The sequence below is a fragment of the Enhydra lutris genome, unplaced genomic scaffold (assembly GCF_002288905.1).
Source record: "Enhydra lutris kenyoni isolate GAN:26980312 unplaced genomic scaffold, ASM228890v2 scaffoldscaffold39, whole genome shotgun sequence".
Classification (NCBI taxonomy): Eukaryota; Metazoa; Chordata; class Mammalia; order Carnivora; family Mustelidae; genus Enhydra; species Enhydra lutris.
The window spans coordinates 20,804,224-20,828,271 of NW_019154123.1; the positions used below are offsets into that span (position 1 = coordinate 20,804,224).

At 39.3% G+C, this 24,048-nt stretch overlaps 1 protein-coding gene across 3 annotated transcripts in view; it reads left to right on the plus strand.

Annotated features, from left to right (window-relative positions):
* The first annotated feature begins 1,215 nt into the window (after positions 1 to 1,215).
* LOC111155001 (armadillo repeat containing 8) overlaps positions 1,216 to 24,048 on the plus strand; it is a 111,732-nt gene continuing 88,899 nt past the window's right edge. For 2 of the 3 annotated variants that reach the window (XR_002641115.1, XM_022514993.1), the window contains exon 1: positions 1,276 to 1,493. Coding sequence is in view for 2 of the 3 variants with exons in the window: in XM_022514993.1 (XP_022370701.1) it covers positions 1,449 to 1,493 (45 nt within the window). In the remaining variant the exon portion in view is untranslated. Of the gene's footprint in view, positions 1,494 to 24,048 lie in introns of all 3 variants that reach the window. The other variant, XM_022514992.1, reaches the window with a different exon arrangement.

Sequence of the window (24,048 nt, forward strand, 5' to 3'; positions counted from 1 at the left end):
TTAGGGATGTCACTCTCCCCTGCTGCCTGGGGTTGAGAGCTGCTTTTAACAAGACTCACTGCAAAACAAACTCTAACTGCTATTTTATTTACTACCTTTTTTCATAAAAGCAAAAATTCTCTTTGGATTTCTTTGGTTAGCAAAAACAGGTTCTAATGTAGGGCTTTTCTAAAAGCAAAGTGGCTTAAGGGGAACTTTCTAAAAGAGGGGGATACTGAAACAGGAAGATGATAGGTAAGCAGTGAGGAGCAAAGTGAAAAGGCTAGAGTCTACAAGATCAGTTGGAAGGCTATTGCTCTAGTCCACAGGAGAGGTAGTATCAGCTTGAATTAAGGAGTGGCTATAAAATGGAAGAAGAAAAAAAGACAAATAATGTACTCATTGCAACCATTCTATGAAAACTTAGTGGTTATAGGCAGCAGGCAGGTGAAACCTGTCCAGCCAAGTCCAGGACAGTTTTGTACACAAACACACACACATACACACGGAGTGGGAAAGCTGGATTAATCAATCAGAAAAATTAATTAGAAGCATGTTTTTATTTGGCTTCAGTTACCAGAGCACTTTAGTGTTAATTCTTCAGATATTTGACCCCCCCCCTTTTTTCTGTTTGACTCATAGGCTGGGGAAATAACACATATATAACGCCTTCTACATTCCAGGCAGAGAGCTTTAGTTCTCCGTTCTCATAACCCTTATTTTATAGAAATAGAGCTTTAGTTCTCCGTTCTCATAACCCTTATTTTATAGAAGAGAAAGCTGAAGCATAAGCAGGTTAAGTAATTTACTGGAGGTAATGCAGCTAATAAGGGAAGTAGTAAAGATTAAGTGCAGGCGTTCTGGTTCTAGCGTATCTATTCTTAGCACTACACCAGAATAAATGGGTATGGCAGATTATGCTGAAGACCTGATTCTGAGACCACAGTCCCTCCGTCTGTAAAATGGCGATAATAACAACGTTAGGAGTCTGGTGCAAAGGAGTGAGATAATGAATACAAATGTGAACTTCAAATTACGTGTGTGACCCCACATACGAGCTTTTCATAATATGAATACGTGAGCTCCAGCATTGTAACGAATCAACTGGTGAAGTTCGCAGCGCCAGAGCGAGACCCCGCCCCCGTGGCTCCGCCCACCGCGAGCGGCAGGTGGGGCTCGCAGACCTTCTTTGCGCATGCGGAAACTGCTGCCCGCTCCCACCTCTAACCCAGGCCGAGAGTAGCTGCCGTTTTTGAGAGGACGATTCGTGAGGAGGCCCTTGGCGCGGTTTTCCTTTCCTCTCCCTTCTGCGGGGCCTGGCCGTGCTTCACCTGTGCCTAGAGCGTGGTGTGTTCTCGTCTACTTGCCTGACTTTCTGCAGACGGCGCCTTTCGTTGGCCCAATAGTTCCTTGTCGAAAGTGCCGGCCCCCGCGCCGGCACCGGCCGTAGCCCGGTGGGAAGGCTCAAGATGGCGTGCCTGTTGGAGACCCCAATCCGCATGAGCGTCCTCTCGGTGAGTGACCGCCGCAGCTGCCCGCCGGCTCGAGAGCTCGGGCTGCCCGGCAGCATTCACCCCAAACGCGGAGTGCCTCCTGGACACCACCCCTTGGGGTGGCTTCCGGCTCAGCTTTGGGCCGTGGAGAGAGAGGGTGGGCAGGAGGAATAGACGGGACCCCGACCGAGCCAGAAACGTCTCCCAACTCCAGAAGCTCCCACCGGTACCGTTTCTCGGGTGGCCTCTGGCGGACAGGGTGGTTGGGCGTACGGGCAGCTGGTCCTGTGGCTCGGCTTGGGCTTTGCCAGGTGCTTCACTGAACCTTCCTCTCGGCGTTGCTGCTTCTCCGGGCCGAGCGCTCTGCCCTGTGAGTTGCCGGGCTGGCCACTGGCCTGGGAAAGAGCGCCCATTCAGCGCCCCGCGGCTTTGGCTAGGAGAGGTGCAGGCACTTTGGGCCCCCACAGCCTGAGAGGGTCAGGGCAGGTCTGTGGCTTCTGTGGCGTCCCGGCACGGGCTAGAACTGCTTGCTTCTGGGCAACGGAGATTTCATGTCAGCTGCAGCATATCTTAGTGTATGTAGCTGTTTAAGCCCCCTTTCTCCTCTCTGCTTGGGAAGTTGCTGCTCGGAGTCTAAAGGAACCTGTGCCTGGCATAACTTTTTCCTTTAAGGGGAGTCAAGCGCTGGGGGGAAAACTCAATTTTCCTATTATAGAAAGAGGGTATGTATTGACCCGTCAGGAAGTAACACCTAGTTGTTTGGGTTTTTTTTAAGTTAAAATAAAAATCCAAAATACAACTTTTACTTTACACTGTGTAGCTCTTAAGAACCCGGACCCAGAGTGAAAGTTACTGAGGGATAACTTCAAAGGGTTTTACAACAATTTAGAGCTGTCCAACCAGAGAATAGTCACTTTACCAATGGTCCATTTGCTGTTGCTGGAAATAGGCAAAGACTGGCCATTTTTTAGACTTGTGGAAACTGCCCGATACTGAGAGGGTGGTTGGATTACAGTTTACCTGACTTGTCAGGTTCCTAAAATCTGTGATTCCAGCCGGTTTCTCTTCTTTTCCTGGACTTCTGTCACAGAGACACTCACCTATCTGGAAGCACTTAGGACGTTTGCTATGATTCAGGGTTAGAACACTGGAATACTGTAGCCTAGATAATTTAAGGGGGTGGGGGCTGTCATCCAATTTGTCTCCTGATCGATTTTAGCAGTCCTTTTCCTTATTTTATACACCTTGGGGAAACAGTGTTCATCTAAGTATTGAATCAGGTTAGCCTTTTATTCTACATCTGTAATATTTTGTGGGCAAGCAGGTAAATGACTTTTCCCTCACTATGTTTTTTTAAAAAGTATGCCTCTCAGCTGTCCTCAAGTCCCTTTAATTATCTTGTTTATCCTTCATTTCACCTGAAGCTTCTTTTTTTTGTACATTGTCAACTTGTATCAGGCTTACAATGGAAGATTTTCATTTGTTTCACTCCCTTCGTAAATAACGTTTCCTGTTTAATTTTATGCAGAAGCTTCTAGTGGGGATTTGCTTTAGTTCTAATCTCATTGGGGGCTTAAGTATTTTTCACAGTCCCAAAGTCTTGTCTGTCAATTCATCAATTATAGAGCTTTAGGAAATCAGACACTGCTATGGCACTGCCTTTTGAAATACAGAGTGCAGGTAGAACAGGAAATTTTAATCAGAAATTACCTTGAAAATAATTGATTCCTTTAATAGGCTACTTACTGTGCACCAGTTACATACAACACTGTTTAATGTTTACTTTTAGGGAATGTGAGGATGAGATAAGATGTGCCCTCAGGGATCTCACAGTCTGAATGAGTTCACAGCACGATAAGCATCATTCAAGCAAGGGGCAAGTCGTATGGCTTTAAAGGTTTCATTCAAGGCCCTTTATACCTTCTCCCCTATGGGAAATCTCATTCAGTCTTAAACCTTAATTGTGACCAACTCACATATTACATTGCCAACCTTGACTCTTTTCCCGCGTAGTCTCATATCTTTAATTTCGTGGATGTTACCTGAGACTTGTAGCAAAGCACATTCCCTTCTCCTAAAAGGACTTAACTATGATTTTCCATTTCTGTTAATAGTACTGGTTTTCATTGATTACTCACTGTTAAACCTCTTGGACCTTCTTTGGTCCTTCCCCCTTTCATGCCCCTGTATTTAATCAGTCCTTAAGTTCTATTGGTTCTTAGTATTTCACACATGTGGCTGTTCCCATGGCAGCCTCTCATCATTTTGTGCCTTCATTACCACAGTGTCATCGGAATTATTTTTACCACTTATGTCTTACCCTCTCAGTTTGGGTCCATTCTCCTTAGTAATTTTCCTATAGAAAACATTGGACACGCTACTTTCCTGCTTCAGTTCTTTAGTGGGTTCCTGTTGCCAAAAGGTTGATAATCATGTTCAACTTTGGATATAAGATTCTTTATCCTCTGCATGAGCCTTCTATTCCATATAAACTGGCTTTCTCAAAGTGAAGTGATCTCAGGTTCTTCTAAACCCAGTAACTCTTACGGTCTGCCTGCTCATTTGTACATATGAATTATAGCTTTGTATGGATTCATTCATCTAATATATTTTGAACTTCTCGGTCATTTGCCAGGCATGACACTGGATTTGGGAATACCGTGGTGAGCTGCACAGACCTGTCTTTGCCCTTTTAGCCTAATGGGGAAAATAGATATCAAACCATTACACAGTTCTTTAGTTGTGAATAGTGATTAATGTTATGAATGAAAAATATAGGGTGCTGTATGAGCACGTAGGAGGGGAATTAATTTAATGTAGAGGGCAATGAGGGGAGCTAGGGAGGATTTCCATGAAGAAGTGACAATGAACTGAGAGAGATCAAGGATGGTTAAGAACTAAATAGAAAAACAGAATTGTGTTCCATGCAAAGGGAACTGCTTTTGCAGAGGCCCTGAGACCTTTAATAATTGTTCTAGCTTCTTAGTAAATTAATTCAGAGGTAAGTACTAGACTTTTTCTTAACCCCACTGCTATTTATAGCACTATGTCTTGCATATACTAGATATTCAGTAAATGTTTGGTTAAACTATTTATTTTGGGGAGTTGAACAAACTCTCCAGCTATCTTTCTAGACTGCACCATGATCATCCCTATCCATCTTTGGTTTGCACTTTGGTTTTATTACCCTTTTCAACAGATGTATAAATTCTCTCATGTTTCCCAAACTCTTGAATGATTTCACAGTGACTGGATTGTTTAAAACTTTTTATTCTGAAATAATTATAGATTCATGGGAGGTTGCAAGATAATACAGAAAGATCCCTGTGTACACATCACCCAGTTTCCCCCTGTTGGTTACATTTTATGTAACTATAGTACAGTACCAAAACCAGGAAGTTGATAATGGTATATGTATAGTTCTGTATCATTTTATCATGAATATAGTGTAGCCATCACCACAGTCAAGATACAGAATTAGTCTGTCACCAAAAAAATCTCCCTTATGCTACCTCTTTATAGTCAAACCTACCAACCCCCTGCCTCTAACCCCTGGTGACCACTAATTCCATCTCTGAAAATTTGTCATGTTTTACAATGTTACAAAAATATAGTATGTGACCTTTTGAGATTGGTTTTGTCATTCAACATAATGCCCTTGGAATCCATCCAAGTTGTGTGTATCAATAGTTTGTTCTTTTTTACTGCTAAGTAGTATTCTGTGGAATGGATGTCACATTTTAGCTATCAACCTAGGAGACATTTTGGTTATTTCCAGTTTTGGGCTGTTCTAACCTGCAGTGAATAATCAGGTGCAGGTTTTTGTGTGAAGGTAACTTTTCATATCTCTGAGATTAATGCCCTGGAGTGTTAATTGCTAGGTTGTGTGGTAAACGTATGTTTAGTTCTTAAAGAAACTGACACTTTTCTGGAGTGGATGTACCATTTTACATTTCCATCAGTAATGTATGAGAGATCCAATTTCTCTGTACCCTCGCTAGCATTTGGTATACTCATTATTTTTTATTTTAGCTGTTTTAAATAGATGTGTAATGATAACTCATCATGGTCTTAATTTGCATTTCTTTAATGATAAGTAGTGTCAAAAATATTTTCATTACTTGCCATCCATATTTTATTGGATATAAAGAAATATTTTAATGAAGTATTTCTTCATATCCTTTTGCCCACTTCCTAACTGGGCTGTTTGTTTTTTGACTGTTGAGTTTTGAAAGCTCTTAGATTCTAGGTATGAGTCCTTTATCAGATAAGTGCTTTGCAAATATTTTCTCCCAAATCCGTAGCTTATGTTTTCATCCTTTCAACCATAGGTTAAAAAATGAACTTTGAGGGCTCCTGGGTAGCTCAGTTGGTTAAGTGACTGCCTTCGGCTCAGGTCATGATCCTGGAGGTGGCGTGATCAAGTTCTACATAGGGCTCCCTGCTCAGCAGGGATTCTGTTTTTCCCTCTCATTCTCCCCCCCACCCCAATGCACACCCTCTCTCTCTTTCAAATAAATAAAATCTTAAAAAAAAAATGAACTTTGATCTCAACTTCACACCTTATGCGAAAATTAATTCAAAATGGATCATAGACTTAATTACAAAGCATAAAATGAAACTTTAAGAATAAACAACAGAAAATCTGCAGAATCTTGGACTTGATGAAGTCTTGGACATAACACCAAAACCATGATGTATTTAAAAACTTTTTTAAATTAAAAATTAATAATTGGATTTAACAAAAATGAAAATTTATCTGTGTGAAAGACTCTTAAGAGGATGATTGCATTTTACTTTGGTCACTTCTAATGATTTGAGAGAGGCAAGATAATAAAATTTTATTGAATAACATTGTAGGCTGGTATAGACAACTAAGGCATCTATTAATTTTAATTGTCTCCTTTACAGTGTTACCTAGTGCCATCATGTCTTTTTGACAAGCAGCTAGTAGAACTGTACAGGGTATTCCAAGTCTGAGTATTCCTTGATTTTGTTCTGTTCTTGATAATTATAAGCGTTTGTTGGCCTTAAGCTGCGTATTGATTTTCTCTCAGTGGACATCTGACAATAGGAAAAATTTTTATGTGATGCTAAGGCCAACTATACTATAAGCATGAATTTGACCTCTCTTGGTTTTTAGTAATAAATGCAAAATAAAATTTGGTCAGCACATTTTAAAGTTTGCCATTAATTCATTCCACAAGCACCAGGAACCTCAGTTATGTTAGGAGGTATTCCTAATAGGGATTTAACAGTATGAACTTCCAAATCTTTACTTGCAATGTATGAGGAATGGGAAATGCTCATTGTCTTTGTCCAGGCATTGTGTTGTCTCTTTAAGGGAAGATTGCTGCCTGAATTCAGACACTGAGTGCTCAAGAAGCTTTTTAAGCGTGGGGCACCTGAATGGCTCAGTTGATCAAGTGTCTGCCTTCAGCTCAGGTCATGATCCCAGGGTCCTGGGATTGGACCCCACATCTGGCACCCTGCTCAGTGGGAAACGTGCTTCTCCCTCTCCCCGCCCCCTGCTCGTGCTCTCTCTCTCTCGCTCTCTCTCTCAAATAAATAAAATCTTTTTTAAAAAGTGGGGTTTTTTTTTTGTTTTTTGTTTGTTTGTTTGTTTGTTTTTTAGCTTTACCAAGAGTTAGAAACAGCATAGGGTCTTTCTATTTCACTTGGACGTCTATCTCCTGTCTCCTCCTTTTCTCTTTAAGACTTTCAAAATAGTGCCAGCAGCCAGGAAATTCAGTGGTTTTGACTTGTATCTTTTTCATTTTTGATTTGGCAATTGCTTTGCAGTGCCATCTGTCATGTTGGCTTCGAATAAAGATATGGAGTGATTGACAAAGAACAATTTCTGTTACCTTCTGGAAACCGAGAACAGCTGCCTTCACTGAACAGTGGTGCTATGATCCTTGGGACTATTTCGATAAGAATGAAAGGTATTCCAAATAAGAGCCATTTTGCAGAAACAGCCCCCCACTTGTCACTTTGATAAGGGAAAACTGTCCTTTTTCTATAAAATCAGAAGAATAATGAGTTAGTTATATTCTCCAGTATGTTCATAGTACAGTTATTGGAGGAGGGGGAATGATAAGAGAGTTTTAAGCTTGCCTCATGAAAATGAAAAGTTGTCCAGAGGGAAGAGTTTCTAGCTTACAGGATCTATTCATATTTGGTGGTCTTTAGGACCTGCAAAATTATTATAGAATGCGAGATTCTTTCTCTTCAGGAGTGTTTTAAGGGCTCCTGGGTGGCTCAGTTGGTTAGGTGGCTGCCTTCAGTTGAGGTCATGATCTTGTGGTCCTGGGATCAAGCCCCACATTGGTCTCCCTGCCCACAGGGAACCTGCTTCTCCCTCTCCTCCCTGCTCATGCTTTCTTTCATTGCCTTTCTCTCAAATAAATTAAAAAAAAATTTTTTTAAAGTGTTTTAAGTGTTTTTTAAAAAGTGTTTTAAGAATTTATTAGGCTTTCAGAAAGTTATAGGTGGTCACTGATCGAATAAGGAAAAGAGTCATGATCATAATCAAATATGACTGACAGGATTTTTACCTTTACAACTAGGTGGTATCATCTGCTGAGGTTTAGGAGAGGAACATGTTAGGGAAGTAAGGAGGAAAAGTAAGTTTCATTTTAGACATGCTGAGTTTGCTGTGTGTTGTGGACATTCCTTTAGAGGTGTCAAATAGGAAGTTGGATATTCTGGAGTGTTTTTCATACCACCAAGCAATTCTCTAATTCTCTCTGGACCCCATTTGGGTGTTGTAGAATTTAACTAAATTCTAACACGTCTACCTGAAGATAGAGTCAGATCCCATAGGTAAAGGGATCAGTCCTACAAGACTGCCCTTCTTCAGGCACTAGTTGCAAGTCCAGGTTGTTCTTCTGTGCCTCTGACCAATCAGCTATAAATTAGAGGTTCTCACAACACCCTCCTTGGTTTTGATAATTTGTTAGAATGGTTCACAAAGCTCAGGAAAATCCTTACTTATGTTTGCCAGTTTATTATAAAGGATACAGATGAACAGCCAGATGATGAGGTACATAGGGTAAGATCCAGAAGTGTCCAAAATGCAGAAACTTCTTTTTTGTTGGAATTGGGGTATGCTACCCTCCTAGCACATGGATGTGTTCACCAGCCCAGAAGTTCATCAGATTTTATTGAGCTTTAATCTCCCCTTCCCCATTTTTCCCCTCTCAGAATTTGCTGCGTAGGACTGGAAGTTCCAACCCTCTAGTCACATGGTCTTTCTGGTTACCAGTCTCATTCTGAACCTAACTGTTCATAGCATAAACTCAGGTGTGCTCAAAGGGGGATTCTTATGAATAACCAAAGACACTCCTATTACTTAGGAAATCCCAGGGGATTTAATAGCTTTGTGCCAGGAGCTGGGACAAAGACCACATATATTTATTATACTACAAACATAAAGATCTGGTGCTTAAACTGGGTGATCATTATTTGGGAGTTATTATCATCACCATATTGATAGTAGTTCTAACGTTTTAAGGGTAAGAGTCTCAATATCCTCTTCCCCAGGAAAACATGCATCTGCCTAAAGAATCACATAATTTCAGTTGGTTCATGATTCCCTGGAACCTACACATCAGTCTTGAGTTAATAATTCCTATTTTTTTTACTGATGCCAGAGTCAGTCACAAAAACATATAGCAAAATTTAGAAGTCATTTACATTTGTTTTTGAGTGGTAAAAAATTGTAACAATAATAAGGTTTTAAAACTCATATAAGGTATCATGTGGGGCTTCGCTCTGAAGAAGCATAATCTTTTGCCCAGAGTATGGGGTGTGCTATCTCTACAGAAAGGGTTTTGTGTAGCAGATGGTGTAGCAGGTCTGGGGGAAAGGGTAGGTTAGCTGGAGATTCACAATAGGACACCTGGGGGATCTGGGCACAGGCCAAGTGGAATAGACAGGTTACAAATGGCCCATAATACTGGCATGATTGTCCAGGCCACAGTGTGGGTGATGGGTCAGACAGCTCCTTATTGATACTATAGTAGGAAAGCTAATGCATCAGTTGTTGGAAGTGGTGGGCTGAATCTGAGTCAAGCACCATGGATAGCTCCGAGGCAATGGTGTTCACGGTTCATAAGAACCTGAAGCAAATAAACCCTCTAAAAAAAAAAAAAAATCAGTAGACAGCTAGCCTATCTGGACTCTTCCACTTACAGGGTGTACCGTGAAAGATGGTACCCAGGATCTCTAAGTCATTATATCATTTCAGTCTTGAATAATAATTTAAACTATTCTTGTGGCATACCCATGTATGAATAGCCTCACTGTGTTTTGTCAAGATTCAGTATTAAGCATTTGAATACATCCTAATGGATTTCCTGGGCTATTTATCATCTTGGGAGGCATTTGAATGAACCTAGCCAACCCAGAGAATATCTCAATCTTAGTAAAACTCCTCACAACCATTGTTAGTCCTATGTCCCAGAGATGGTTTTTGCCTCCTTGGACTTAAACATTTGTGCTGCTTTGTATGTTGATCCTTATTTAGTTCCTTTTCTTTATCTGGAAGGATCTCTTGTTAGCCGTCAGTTTTTAGACATTCCCATCTACATTGAAGAGTAAGTGAATAGAATTTATTTATTTTTAAAGATTTTATTTATTTATTTGTCAGAGAGTGAGCAAAAGTAGGCAGAGTGACAGACAGAGGCAGACAGAGAAGCAGGCTCCCTGCTGAGCAAGGAGCTCCATGCCGGGACTCCATCCCAGGACCCTGGGATCATGACCTGAGCCAAAGGAAGCTGCTTAATTGACTAGGCCACCCAGGTATCCCAAGTGAATAGAATCTAATAGTGAGAAGGAACCTTACAGATCATCCAGACCCAAACAACTCCTTATGATTTGACCGTACTTTAAAAGGATAAACATTGCAGTACCTGATTAGAAAGGAGCATGAATGCTAAATTGCTTCCAGTTCTTGTGACCACCAAAACATGTTTCTGGCAATTGTTGATATTATAAAAGGTCTCTAGTATTTTATTATATTAAAAACTCAGTACAGAAAAAGTAAAGGCTACAACACTTCTATCTCATTTAATTAACTGTGCTGTGCTTTTAAATTATGAAAGAAGTCCCTCTTTGTGTGAGTATAAGTTATGGAAGTCTTTGGGAGAAATCTGCAGATAATCTTTAGTTCATTCTTACCATTTTTTTTTAATTGGGAAAACTGAGAACTAGAGAGGCAGACTTGCTTACTGTATATGCTATTATATAAAGTGTCAGAGCCATATATCCAAATACTTAATTAAAAAAACAAAACTATGTGCACAGCCTTGCATTTTAGAATTTTATTTTCAAACTCTGAGCACTGATTTACCATTTTAAAGTGTTTTCTTAACATGTAATTTCCGATTTTGAGTCTTATTTATTGAGAGTTTAGGGTTACCTCTTACCCAGGTAGTTTATGTTAAAAATATGTATTTAAGTATTTTCATGATTGTGTTTATGAAATTTAAACCTGATTATATTCTAGGAGTCTCAGCTCTCATGATTATGTTACATTCTATACAGATAGAATCCACCCAAACTGAAGTGCTATTTTATAAGTCTTCCAAAGTTGCGAGAGGCTGCAAAAAAATAGGGCTTTGCTTGATATGGAGAGAGAGGATGCTTTAAACCTGTAGAAACACTAAGGTACGAATCCCATGATAGAAAAAATAAAGGATAAAAATAGTTGCAAAAATCCAATGTGACAGGTTTGAAAGAATTTGAATGAGAATCTGATTTTTTAAAAATATTTTATTTATTCATTTGAGAGAGAGACAGAGAGGGCATGAGGGAAAGGGGCAGAGGGGCAGAGGGAAAGGGAGAAGCAGACTCCCCACTGAGTGGGGACCCTGACGTGGGGCTTGATACCAACACTGTGGGATCATGACCTGAGCCAAAGGCAGATGCTTAACCTTCTGAGCCACCCAGGTACCCCGAGAATCTGACTGAGTTCTAATGAGGCCAAAAGTTTATCAGAATTCAAAAAATAAAAGAAAAACAACAAAACACAAGATCTTGGGTTTTGAATAGTGCATGGGCATTTTCTTCTCATTTCTCTTCCTTTTGGAGGCAAGTGGGAATCTTGGAAAAATAGGAAGGGCATGATAGTTACCTGCAAGGAAAAAGTCAGTCTTTGTTGATGATTTTATTTTTGTGTATTGTCCGAGATGGACAGTTTTTTTTTTTTGTTTTTTTTTTGCCCTCAAAGTTAGGAAAGAATTGTCTAGCAGTTAATTTAATTTAATTTAATTTTATTTTTAAAAGATTTTATTTATTTATTTGACAGAGATCCCAAGCAGGTGGGGTGGGGGGAGCATGCTCCCTGCGGAGCAGAGAGCCCTATGTGGGGCTCGATCACAGGACCCTGGGATCATGACCTGAGCCAAAGGCAGAGGCTTAACCCACTGAGCCACCCAGGTGCCCCTTACTTCAAGTTTTAAAACAGCAGTTGCACACTTTTATAGCTCTTAATTTTTTTTTTAATATTTTATTTATTTATTTGACAGACAGAGAGCACAAGTAGGCAGAGAGGCAGGCAGAGAGAGGGGGGGAGGCAGGCTTCCTGCTGAGCAGAGAGCCCGATGCGGGGCTCGATCCCAGGACCCTGAGACCATGACCCGAGCCGAAGGCAGAGGCTTTAACCCACTGAGCCACCCAGGTGCCCCTATAGCTCTTAATTTTTAAGTTAAATCCCATTCATGGCAAGTCTGGGATTTAGTAATTTGGCATTCAAACCGTGGTGGGTTGTTTTTGTTTTGTTTTGTCTTGTTTCCAAATGACACGGATTTATTTTCATTTATTGAGGTATAATTGGTATACAGTATTCTATTAGTTTCAGGGGGTGCAACATAGTGATTTGACATTTCTATGTGTTGTGAAATTGTCACCAAAATATATCTAGTTACCATTTATCCCCTTACAAAGTTAGTACAGGGTTACTGACTCTGCTTCCCATGCTCCATTCTGTACATTACATCCCATGCCATATATTTTATTACTGGAACTATGCATTTATTGATTCCCTTCATCCATTTGGCCTGCTGCCACCCCCCAAATCCCCATTAATCTCTTCTATCTGTGAGTCTGGGTTTCATTTTGTTTTGTTTTTTAGATTCCACATATAAGTGAAAACATGAATTATTTATCTTTCTCTATCAGACTTACCTCACTTGGCATTGTACCTTCAGGGTCCATCCATGTTGTCACAAATGCCATGATTTCATTCTCTTTTATGTCTGAGTAATACTCCATAGTATATACTGTTCACCCTTGAACATGAGGATTAGGACACTGATCCCCCACCATGCAGTCAAAAATCCACATATAACTTTAAACTCCAAACTTTACTACTACTAACCTATTTTTGAACAGAAGACTTACTGATAACATAAGCAGCCAAATATCACATATATTGTATATATTAGATACTGTATTCTTATGATAAAGTAAGCTAGAGAAAAAGAAAATATTAAAACCATAAGGAAGAAAATACATTTATAGTACTATAAAAAATCTGCACATAAGTGGACCTGTGAAAAACAAACTGTTGTTGTTTAAGGATCAAGTTATACATGCTACATTTTCTTTATCCATTAGTACATTAATGGACATGTAGGGTTTTTTTATACTTTGGCATTGTAAATACTTCTGCATTGAACATAAGGGTGCATATATCTCTCTGAATTAGTATTTTTGATTTCCTTAGCTAGATACCCAATAATGGAATTGCTGGATTATGTGGTAGCTCTATTTTTGGTGTTTTTGAAGAACCTTTATATCTTTTTCTGTAGTGCCTGCTCAATTTATATTTTCAGCAGTGCACGAGGATTCCCTTTTCTCCTCAGCTTGCCAACACTTACTATTTCTTGTGTTTTTTTATCATAGCCATTCTCACAGCTGTAAGATGATATCTCATTGTAGTTTTGATTTGCATTTCCCTGATGATTAATGATTTTGAGCATCTTTTCATATATCTATTGGCCATCTGTATGCTTAGAAAAATGTCTATTCAGATCCTCTGCCCATTTTTTAAATTGGATTTTTTTGGTTACTGGGTTATTTGAGTTCTTTGTATATATATTTGATATTAACCCCTGATAGGATATATAATTTGCCAATATCTCCTCTTATTTATTGCCTTTTTGTTTTGTTGTGGGGTTTTTTTGTTTGTTTGTTTGTTTTTGGTGGGTTTTTTTGCTCTGCAGAAGCTTTTTAGTATGATGTATTCATATTTGTTTACTTTTGCTTTTGTTTCTATTGCTAGAAAACATTGCTAAGACCATTGTCAAGGAGCTTACTGCCTATGTTTTCTTATAGGAGTTTTATGGTTTTAGGTTGTACATTCAAGTTTTCAATCCTTTTGAAGTTTTGTTTTTTTTTAAGATTTTATTTATTTATTTGACATAGGGACAGAGAGAGGGGGAACACAAACAGGGGGAATGGGAGAGGGAGAAGCAGCTTCCTGCTGAGCGGGGAGCCTGATGCAGGGCTCGATCCCAGGACCTTGGGATCATGACCTGAGCCACCTAGGCACCTCTATTTAAAATTGTTTTTATATATATAGTGTAAAATAGTTGTCCAATTTTATTATTTTGCATTGTAGCTATTCAGTTTTTCCAACATAATTTAAAAACCGTCCTTTCCCATTGTCCTTTCCCATTTTTGACTCCTTTGTTGTACGTTAGTTCACCATTTATAATTGGGTTTATTTCTGAGCTCTCTACTCTGTTCTTTGATCTACATGTGTTTTTGTGACATTACCATACTATTTTGATTACTGTAGCTTTGTAATATAATTTGAAACCAGGGAGCATGATACCCCTGGCTTAGTTTTGGTTTTTTTCCTCTTAAGGTTGTTTTGGCTATTCGAGGTCTTTTGTGGTTCCATATAAATTTTAGACTTATTCTCATTCTATGAAAAATGTCATTGGAATTTTAAGAGATTGAATTGAATCTGTAGATTGCTTCTGATGGTGTGGTTATTTTAACAATACTGATTTTTCCACTTTATGGACACAGAAAATTTTCCATTTATTGGTGTCTTCAGTTTCTTTTCCCACTGTCCTATAATTTTTAGTGTATGGGTCTTTTACCATCTTGGTTAAGTTTATTCCTAGGCATTTTATTCTTTTTGTTGCAATTATAAATGTGATTGTTTTCTCGACTTCACTTTCTGATAGTTCACTATTAGTTTTTGTGTATTTTATATCCTGCAAGTTTATTGAATTCTTTTATTAGTTTTAATAGTTTTTTGGTGGAATCTATGGATGTTCTGTATATATCACTGGCAAATAGTGACTGTTTGAATTTTTCCTTTCCAATATTATGCCTTTTCTTTATCTTGCCTAATTGGTGTGGCAAGGGCTTCCAGTACTATGTTGAATACAAGTGGAAAGAGTGGGCTTTCTTGTCTTGTTCCTGATATTAGTGAAAAAGCTTTCACATTTTCACTGTTGAGCATATTAGCTGTGGGTTTGTCATGTATGGCCTTTATTATTTTGAAGTATGTTTCTTCTATACCCACTTAGTGAGTTTGTTTTTTTTTAAATGGATGTTGGATTTTGTCAAATGCTTTTTCTGCATCTATTGAGATGATCATGTAATTTTTATCTTTAATTTTGTTACTGTGTATGACATTGATTGCTTGATGGATGTTGAATCATCCTTGCATCCCTTGAGTAAATCCCACTTGATCATGATGTATGATCCTTTTAATGCATTGTAGAGGTCAGTTTGGTAATATTTTGTTCAGGATTATTGCATCTATGTTCATCAGGGATGTTGGCCTGTAATTGTCTTTTATTGTGGTGTCCTTTTCTGGTTTTGGTATCAGGGTAATGCCTGCCTCATAAAATGAGTTTGGAAGCATTTCCACCTCCTGTATTTTTTGAAGGAGTTTGAGAAGGATCACCTTAAATCTTTGAATTAAATCTTCTGGAATTCACCAATAAAGCTGTCTGGTCATGGACTTTTGTTTGTTGGGATGTTTTTGACTACTGACTGAATGTTCTTATTAGTAATCAGTCTATTCTGATTTTCTATTTCTTCATGATTCAGTCTTGGAAGATTTTAAATTTCTAGTAATTTATCCATTTCTTCTGTGTTGTTTAATTTGTTGGCACATAATTATACATATAGTCTCATGATTTCATATTTCTGTGTTATCATTTGTAACATCTCTTCTTTCATTTCTAATTTTGTGTTTTCTCTTTTTTTTTTTCTTGGCGTGTCTAACTGCAAGTTTGTCCATTTTGTTTCTCTTTTCAAAGAACTGGCTCTTAATTTCATTGACTGTTTTTTCACTTTTTTTTTTTTTTTTCATTATATTCAGTTAGCCACTGTATAGTACATCATTAGTTGTTGATGTAGTGTTCAGTGATTCATTAGTTGAGTATAACACCCAGTGCTCATCACAAAACGTGCCCTCCTTAATGCCCGCCACCCGGTGACCCCATCCCCCGACGCCTTCCCCTCTGAAACCTTCAGTTTGTTTCCCGGAGTCCATAGTCTCTCATGGTTCATCTCCCTCTCCAATTTCTCCCCCTTCAGTTTTCCATCCCTTCCCCTGTGGTTCTCTGCACTATTCCTTATATTCCACATATGAGTGAAACCATATGTTAATTGTGTTTCTCTGCTTAACTTATTTGACTTAACATAATCCCCTCCAGTTCTATCCATGTCAGTGCAAATGGTAGGTATTCATTCTTTCTGATGGCTGAGTAATATTCCATTGTATATATGAACTACATCTTTTTTATCCATTCATCTGTTGAACGACCTCTCAGCTTCTTCCACAGTGGCTATTGTTTCACAGTGGACATTGCTGCTATGACCATTGGGGTACATATGGCCCTTCTTTTCACTACGCCTCTATCTTTAGGGTAAATACCTAGTAGTGAAATTGCTGGGTGATAGGGTAGCTCTCTTTTTAATGTCTTGAGAAAACTCCACCCTCTTTTCCAGAGTGGCTGTACCAGCTTGCATTCCCCCCTACAGTGTAAGAGGGTTCCCCTTTCTCCACATCCTTGCCAACACCTCTTGTTTTCTGTCTTATTAATTTTTGCCATTTTAACTGGTGTAAGGTGATATCTCAATGTGGTTTTGATTTGTATCCTGCTACATTGCTGAAAGGACAGCCTTTTTAGTATGCCATAGGTTCTGGACTGATGTGTTTTCATTCTCTTTAGTGTCTATGAATTATTTAAGTTCTTCCTTAATTTCCTGGTTGACCCAGTCATTCTTTAGTAGGATGCTCTTTAACTTCCACATGTTTGAATTCCTTCCAAATTTTTTCTTGTGATTGAGCTCTAGTTTCAAGGCATTGTGGTCTGATAACATGCAGGGAATAATCTCAGTCTTTTGGTATAGGTTGAGACCTGATTTGTGACCAAGTATGTGATCTAATCTGGAGAAAATTCCATGTGCATTTGAAAAGAATAAGTATTCTGTTGTTTTAGGGTGGAATGTTCTGTATATATCTACGAAGTCCATCTGGTCCAATGTGTCATTCAAAGCTCTTGTTTCTTTGTTGATCTGCTTGGATGACCTGTCCATTGCTGAGAGTGGAATGTTGAGGTCTCCTACTGTTAATGTATTATTATCAATATGATTCTTTATTTTGGCTAATAGTTGGCTTATGTAGTTGGCTGCTCTCATGTTGGGTGCATAGATACTTAAAATTGTTAGATTTTCTTGTGGGATAGACCCTTTAAGTATGATACAGTGTTCCTTTGCAGTCTTTAGTTTAAAAATTGGTCCTTACTACAGTCTTTGGTTTAAAAATCCAATTTGTTGCTGTGAAGTGTGTAAACCTGGTGATTCACAGACCTGTACCCCTGGGGATAAAAAGATATTATATGTTTAAAAAAATAAAATTAAAAAAAAAAATTTACAAAAAAAAAAATTAACCAAAAAAAAAAAAAAAATCCAATTTGTCTGATATGAGAATTGCTACCCCAGCTTTCTTTTGAGATCCATTTGCATGATAAATCTTTCTCCATCCCCTTGCTTTCAATCTCGAGGTGTCTTTAGGTTCAAAATGAGTCTATCGTAGGCAGCATATAGATGGTCCTGTCTTTTTATCCAGTCTGAAACCTTGCGCCATTTCATGGGAGCATTTGGGCTGTTCACATTGAGAGTAACTTTTGAAAGATATGGATTTAGTGCCATCATATTGCCTGTAAAGTCCCTGTTTCTGTAGATTGTCTCTGTTACTTTCTAGATATTACTCTTGGGGTCTTTTTTCTTTTATAGAACCCCCCCTTAATTATTTCTTGAGGGCTGACTTGGTGGTCACATATTCTTTCACTTTCTGCCTGTCTCCTGGCAGCTCTTTTTCTCTCCATCCATTCTGAATGACAGCCTTGGTCGGTAAAGTATTCTTGGTTGCATATTCTTCTCATTTAGTACCCAGATTATGTCTTGCTAACCCTTTCTGGCTTGCCAGGTCTCTTTGGACAGATCTAATGTTATTCTGATGTTTCTCCCACCATAGGTAGGAAATCTCTTCCCCCTAGCTGCTCTCAGGTAACTTTCTTGTCCGTAAGATTAGCAGGTTTTACTATTATGTACCAGGGTGTTGATCTATTTTTATTTATCCTGGGAGGAGTCCTCTCTGCCTCTTGGTCATGGATGTTTGTTTCCTTCCCCAGATTAGGGAAGTTCTCAGTTATGATTTGCTCAATTATGCCTTCTAGTCCTCTCTCTCTCTCCACCCCCCTCAGTGATCCCAATAATTCTGACTTTGGAACATTTCATGGCATCATTGATCTCTCTAAGTCTGATCTCATGAGCTTGTACTTTATCCCTATCCTTCTTGACTTCCTTTCTATCAGCTTATCTTCTAGACCACTAATTCATTCTTCTTTTCCATTTACCCAGCATTCAGAGTATCCATTTTAGACTGCATCGCCTTCATAGCATTTTTAAGTTTGGTGAGATCAGCTCTCATTTCTGCCCTTAGAGATTCTATATTGTTGCCAATACTTTTCTCAAGACTAAATAGCAACTTTATAAATGTTACTCTGAAGCCTTTTTCTTACATCTTCCTTATATCCATATCCATTAAGTCTATGTCAGAGGCCATTGTCTGTGGTTCTTTTCTTTGTTGGGAGTTCCTCCTCCTAGTCATTCTGTTGAGAGATGGTTGAGGGAATGTACAGAGTCCAAAATATCAACCACGACCCAGGCAAAATGCACCCGAGGAAAATCTGGAGCAGTCGGAAGCCACCAATCTCATACTGATTTCATGGGTGTTCAGGATGGTTTGGTAGATATCCAGCTCAGTTCAGGGGACCAGTCCAGGCGAGGTCCCCTACTCCTCCTCCATCTTGCCTCCCTCCTCCCATTGACCTTTTCTATTGTCTTTTAGTTTTTGTTTTATTTATTTCCACTCTGATCTTTATTATTTCCTTCCTTATGCTAACTTTGGGCTTTGTTCTTTTTCTAATTTCTTTAGTGTAAAGTTAAATTGTTTGGTTGAGATTTCTCTTGTTTCTTGAGATAGTCCTGTATTGTTGTGAACTTTCCTCTTAGACCTGCTTTTGCTGCATCTCAGATTTTGATATGTTTCATTTTTGTTTACATTTGTCTCTAGGTATTTTTTAATTTCTTCTCTGTAGTTGTTCAGTGACATGTTTAATCTCCATGTATTTGTAGTTCTTCTAGTTTTTCCCTTGTAATTGGTTTCTAGTCTCATACCATTTTGGTCAGAAAAGATGCTTCCTATGGTTTCAGTCTTCCTGATACTGAGACTTGTCGTATAGCCTAACACGTGATCTATCTTGAAAAATATTCCATGTGCACCTGAGAGGAATGTGTATTCTGCTGCTTTTGGATGGAATGTTCTGTGTGTGTCTATTTAAAGTCCATCTGGTCTAATATGTCATTTAAGACCAATGTTTTCTTACTGGTTTTTCTGTCTGGATGATCAGTGATGTAAGCTGGGGTGTTAAAAATCCCCTACCAGTATTGTATTGCTGTCAGTTTCTCCTTTTATGTCTGTATTTGATGTATGTATTTTTGAGCTTCTCTGTTGGGTGCATGTATATTTATAAATGGTTTACTTTCTTATTGGATTGACCTCTTAATTATTATGTAGTGCCTCTTTTTGTCCCTTATTACAGTCTTTGTTTTAAAGTCGATCTCATCTGATATTAGGATAGCTATGCTGGTTTTCTTTTTGTTTCCATTTGCATGGAATATCTGTTACATTCTTTCACTTTCAGGCTCTGTATTTTTTGTCCTTCTGAATTGAGTCTCTTATTGGTCTCTCTCTCTCTTTTTTTATATATATATATTTTTTTAAGATTTTATTTATTTATTTGACAGAGAGCGAGATCACAAGTAGGCAGAGAGGCAGGCGGGGGGGGGGGGTAAGCAGGCTCCCTGATGAGCAGAGAGCCCAATGCGGGGCTGGATCCCAGGACCCTGAGATCATGACCTGAGCCGAAGGCAGAGGCTTAAGCCACTGAGCCACCCAGGCGCCCCTTATTGGTCTCTTTTTAAAAAAATTCTATATAGCTACTCTGTGTCTTTTGGTTGGAGAATTTCACCCATTTACATTTAAAGTTACTGTTAATAGGTATGTAGTTATTGCCATGTTCATTGTTTTGTGGCTTTGTTTGTAGGTTTTCTCTATTCCTTTCTCTTTTTCTTTTTTCCCTCGTGGTTTGACAACTCTCTTTAGTGTTATGTGTAAATTCCTTTCTTATTTCGTGTATTTACCATAAGTTTTTGTTGTGGTTACTGTGAGGTTCACATACACCATCTTGTGTATGTAATAGTCTATTTTAATTGATAGCAACTTAAATTTGAACACATTCCCAAACTTTATATTTTTACTTTCTCCCACCCCACGTTTTTTGCCTTTGATGTCACATTTTACATCTTTTTATTTTATGTATCTCTTGGCTAATTATTGTGTTTGTTAATTTTATCATGTTTGTTTCTTAACCTTTTAGTAGCTTCATATAATGATTAATACACTAACCTTTACTACATATTTACCTTTTTCAGTGAGAATTTTTGCTTTTGTATACTTTCTTATTAGTTAGTGTCATTTCTTTTCAGCTTAAAGAAGTCCCTTTAATGTTTCTTGGAAAGCTGGCTTAGTAGTGAACTTTTTTAGCCTTTGTTTGGAGAACTATCTCTCTTTCAATCTGAATGATAATTTTGCTGGGTATTCTTGGTTGGAGATTTTCATCCTTTCAGCACTTTGAAAGTGCTGCCTTCTGGTTTGCCACTGCCTTTTGGTTTGTAGTTTCTGCTGTGAAATCTGATAACCTATGGGGTTTCCCTCGAACATATAATTTTGGTTTTCTCATGCTGCTTTTTAGATTCTCTCTTAATTTTTAACTTTTGACATTTTCATTATAGTTTGTCTTAGCATGGCTCCCATTGGGTCCATTTTCTTTGGAACTCTCTAGGCTTCCTGGGCCTGGGTGTCTTTAGGGGAGTTTTCAGCCATTATTTCTCCAAATAAGCTTTTTGCGCCTTTATCTTTATTTTCTCCTTCTGGGATCCCTTGTAATGCAAGTGTTATTCCTCTTGATGTTGTTCTAGAGGTCTCTTACTTTCATTTTTTTAAATTATCTTTTTTCTTTTTGCTGCTCTGTTTGGGTGAGTTCCATTGATTTCTCTTCCAGCTCACTGATTTGTACTTCTACTTCTTCCACTGTATTGAATTCCTCCAGTATATTTTTCAGTTCAGTTACTGTATTCTTCAGTTTTGTGACTTCTCTTTGGTAGCTTCTCTTTGTTGAAGTTCTCTCTGTGTTCATCCATTCTTTCAAGTTCGAGGAACATTTTTATGACTATTATTTTGAATTCCTTATCAGGTAGATTACTTGTCTCCATATCATTAAGGTCTTTTTCTGAGGTTTTGTCTCATTCTTTTGTTTGAAATATATTTCTCTGTTTCCTCATTTTTGTTTGACTGTCTTCATTTATTTCTGTCAGGCAAAACAGCTACCTTTCTCAGTTTTGAAGGAGTACGTCCCCCCCCCAACCCCTGATCTTATTTATTTATTTATTTGAGAAAAGAGTGTGTGCATGCAAGCAAGGGGGAGGGGCATAGGGGAAAGGAGCACAGCAGACTCTGTGCTGAGTACGGAACCCAACTTGGGGCTTGATTCTACAACCCTGAGATCACAGCCTGAACCAATACCAAGAATCAGATGCCCAACCAACTGAGCCACCCAGTCGCCCCTAGAAGGACTGGTTTTAGGTGGGTTCTGATCCTTTTCCTTCAGCCTTGTCTTAGCTCTTGGTTGTCTCTTGCACCTTTGTGATTGTCTAAACTGCCTGATTTATTCTTGATATGCCCCTGTTGTTGTGGATGTGCCAAGACTTGTCAGCAGTCCAAGAGAATGAATCTCTTTTAGCATCTAATTTCAGGTTGTTTGAAAGGCAGACCTTCAGGCAGTAGCTTTTCAAGTGTGCAAATATATATAGTCCTGTGGGGCTGCACTTGTAAGTCCTGTGGGCCTCCAGACCAGAAGATCTGGAGGTGTCTCCAGGACAACAGTTGAAAAGTCTGGGCTCTAGACAAATGTATAAACTCCTTCCTGGGGAGTCTTGCTGAGCCATAGTAAGGCTAAGGTAGTGAACAAGTGTGGTGTTTCCCTGGAAGTGCCTTTTTAGCCTCTAGGTGTGTGGGAAACTTGATGCCTGTCCTTTAGGCTAAAGCACTGGGCTAAGCAAATAGTCTTTTTCCAACAGGAAGACTGAGGTTGTGTTTCAGTCTTCTGTCTCTGCAGTGCCTTGGAGGTGGTAGCCTGCCACAAGAGCTGTCTCTCTAGTTGTTACAGTCCTCTACAGCTCTGGAAAGCCAACCCTCTTGGGTACCTGGGCCAGGGAATCAAGAGATGTTCCCTGTTTGGATTTTATGTGGCTTTAGCAAGGCAGCCAGAGAGTGTGGTAGGTGGGGCAGACTCAACAGGCTTCTGAGAAGGAGCAGAAAAATGTTTTGTCTGTGATTACCCATGGGCTTCAACAATGCTGTGAGAAAGTGCCATGTCCTTGTGTGTGCTCCAGCTTTGGGCTGGAAGTGGGAGAATGCCGCTGTCACTGGTGTTTACCCCAGCTAAGGGGCAGGGGAATATCACAACCACTTGCACTTGTGGACTTTAAGTAGGGAGCGGGAGAACTCAGAGACCATTTGCACTTGCCTGCTCTAGCCAACGAGCAGGGTAGCAGTCCAACCACCCATGCTCTCTGGCCTCGGCAAGTGCCAGGACCACTCACTCCGACGCATCCCAGCAAGGCAGGGGGAGGATGCCATGTCCAAGGTTACCCACCTGTGCTAGCATAGCAGTCTATGGGAAGATTGCAACAATGGTGTCAGCCAGCAGCTCTGTCTTTTGGGGAGTATCTCAGCTGTCCCTCACCCCTCTAGTTGATGCCTCTAGATCAGCAAATGATTCTCTTTCACATATAATCTACATGCTTCTCAAACTGCTATATTTTGCTGGGTCCTAGAAGAGTGAAACCATATATGAGCTCTCCAAAAGGAAAATCCTGTAGAACTTTGGGACCCCTGGATATTAGCACCACTGGTTTTCTAAGCCATTGTGGAGACTGGTCTTTCTGGTATAGATCTCAGAGGCCAGGGCACCCAATATGCGCACCAACCCCTCCCACCTCTGGGGGAAGCACCTAACTGGTAAGATCCTTCCCTGTTGTGTGCCATGCCAGGGTAGGGTTTTTTGTTTTGTTTTGTTTTGTTTGCAATTCTGTGTCTCTTCCTCTCTTACCCAACCTCTCTTACCCAACCTTATCCTTTGTTATGAAGAGCATTTCATCTAGTTTTCAAATCTTTTTAAGAGGGAAATGGTCTATTCGTAGCTGTATTGTGTGTCCATGGGAAGAGATGAGTTCAGGATTTTGGCATTTGCTGAGGCATGCATGGGTGGTTGGAGTGTCCCCCAGACTCCCTGGCTGGTGCAGGTGTGTGCAAATGGTTGCAATTCTCCTTCTTCCTAAAATCTGCCATCTTGGATCCTCCTCCTAAAAGGCAGGATTTTAATTCACCCCAGTCATGGATAGCTTATTCAAAAGGGTATTCAAAGATTGTTTTAGTTTACCTTTTCAGGATGTCTGACCAGTTTTTTGAGCTCTAACTCTTTTCCTCTTCTGTACTACTGAAGAATTGAAGGTAGGATAATCAACAACCTGATTTGTTTGTAGCACTTTTCATTTATGTATATTACTTTGTGCTAATGATTAATAACGCCCTCTTTCCCTCTTTAAAATTATCCTACTTTGATGATAAATTTGAAGTTGTATTGTTATCTATAATATTGTTTTTATTTTTTATTTTTTTTGTTATGTTATTTATTTATTTGACAGAGAGAGATGCAGCAAGAGAGGGAACATAAGCAGGGGGAGTGAGAGAGGGAGAAGCAGGCTTTCCACAAGCAGGGGGCCCGATGTGGGGCTTGATCCCAGGACCCTGGGACTATGACCCAAGCCAAAGGTAGACACTTAACAGCTGAGCTACCTAAGGTGCCCCATTATCTGTAATATTGTTATGTAACAAATTACTCCGAAA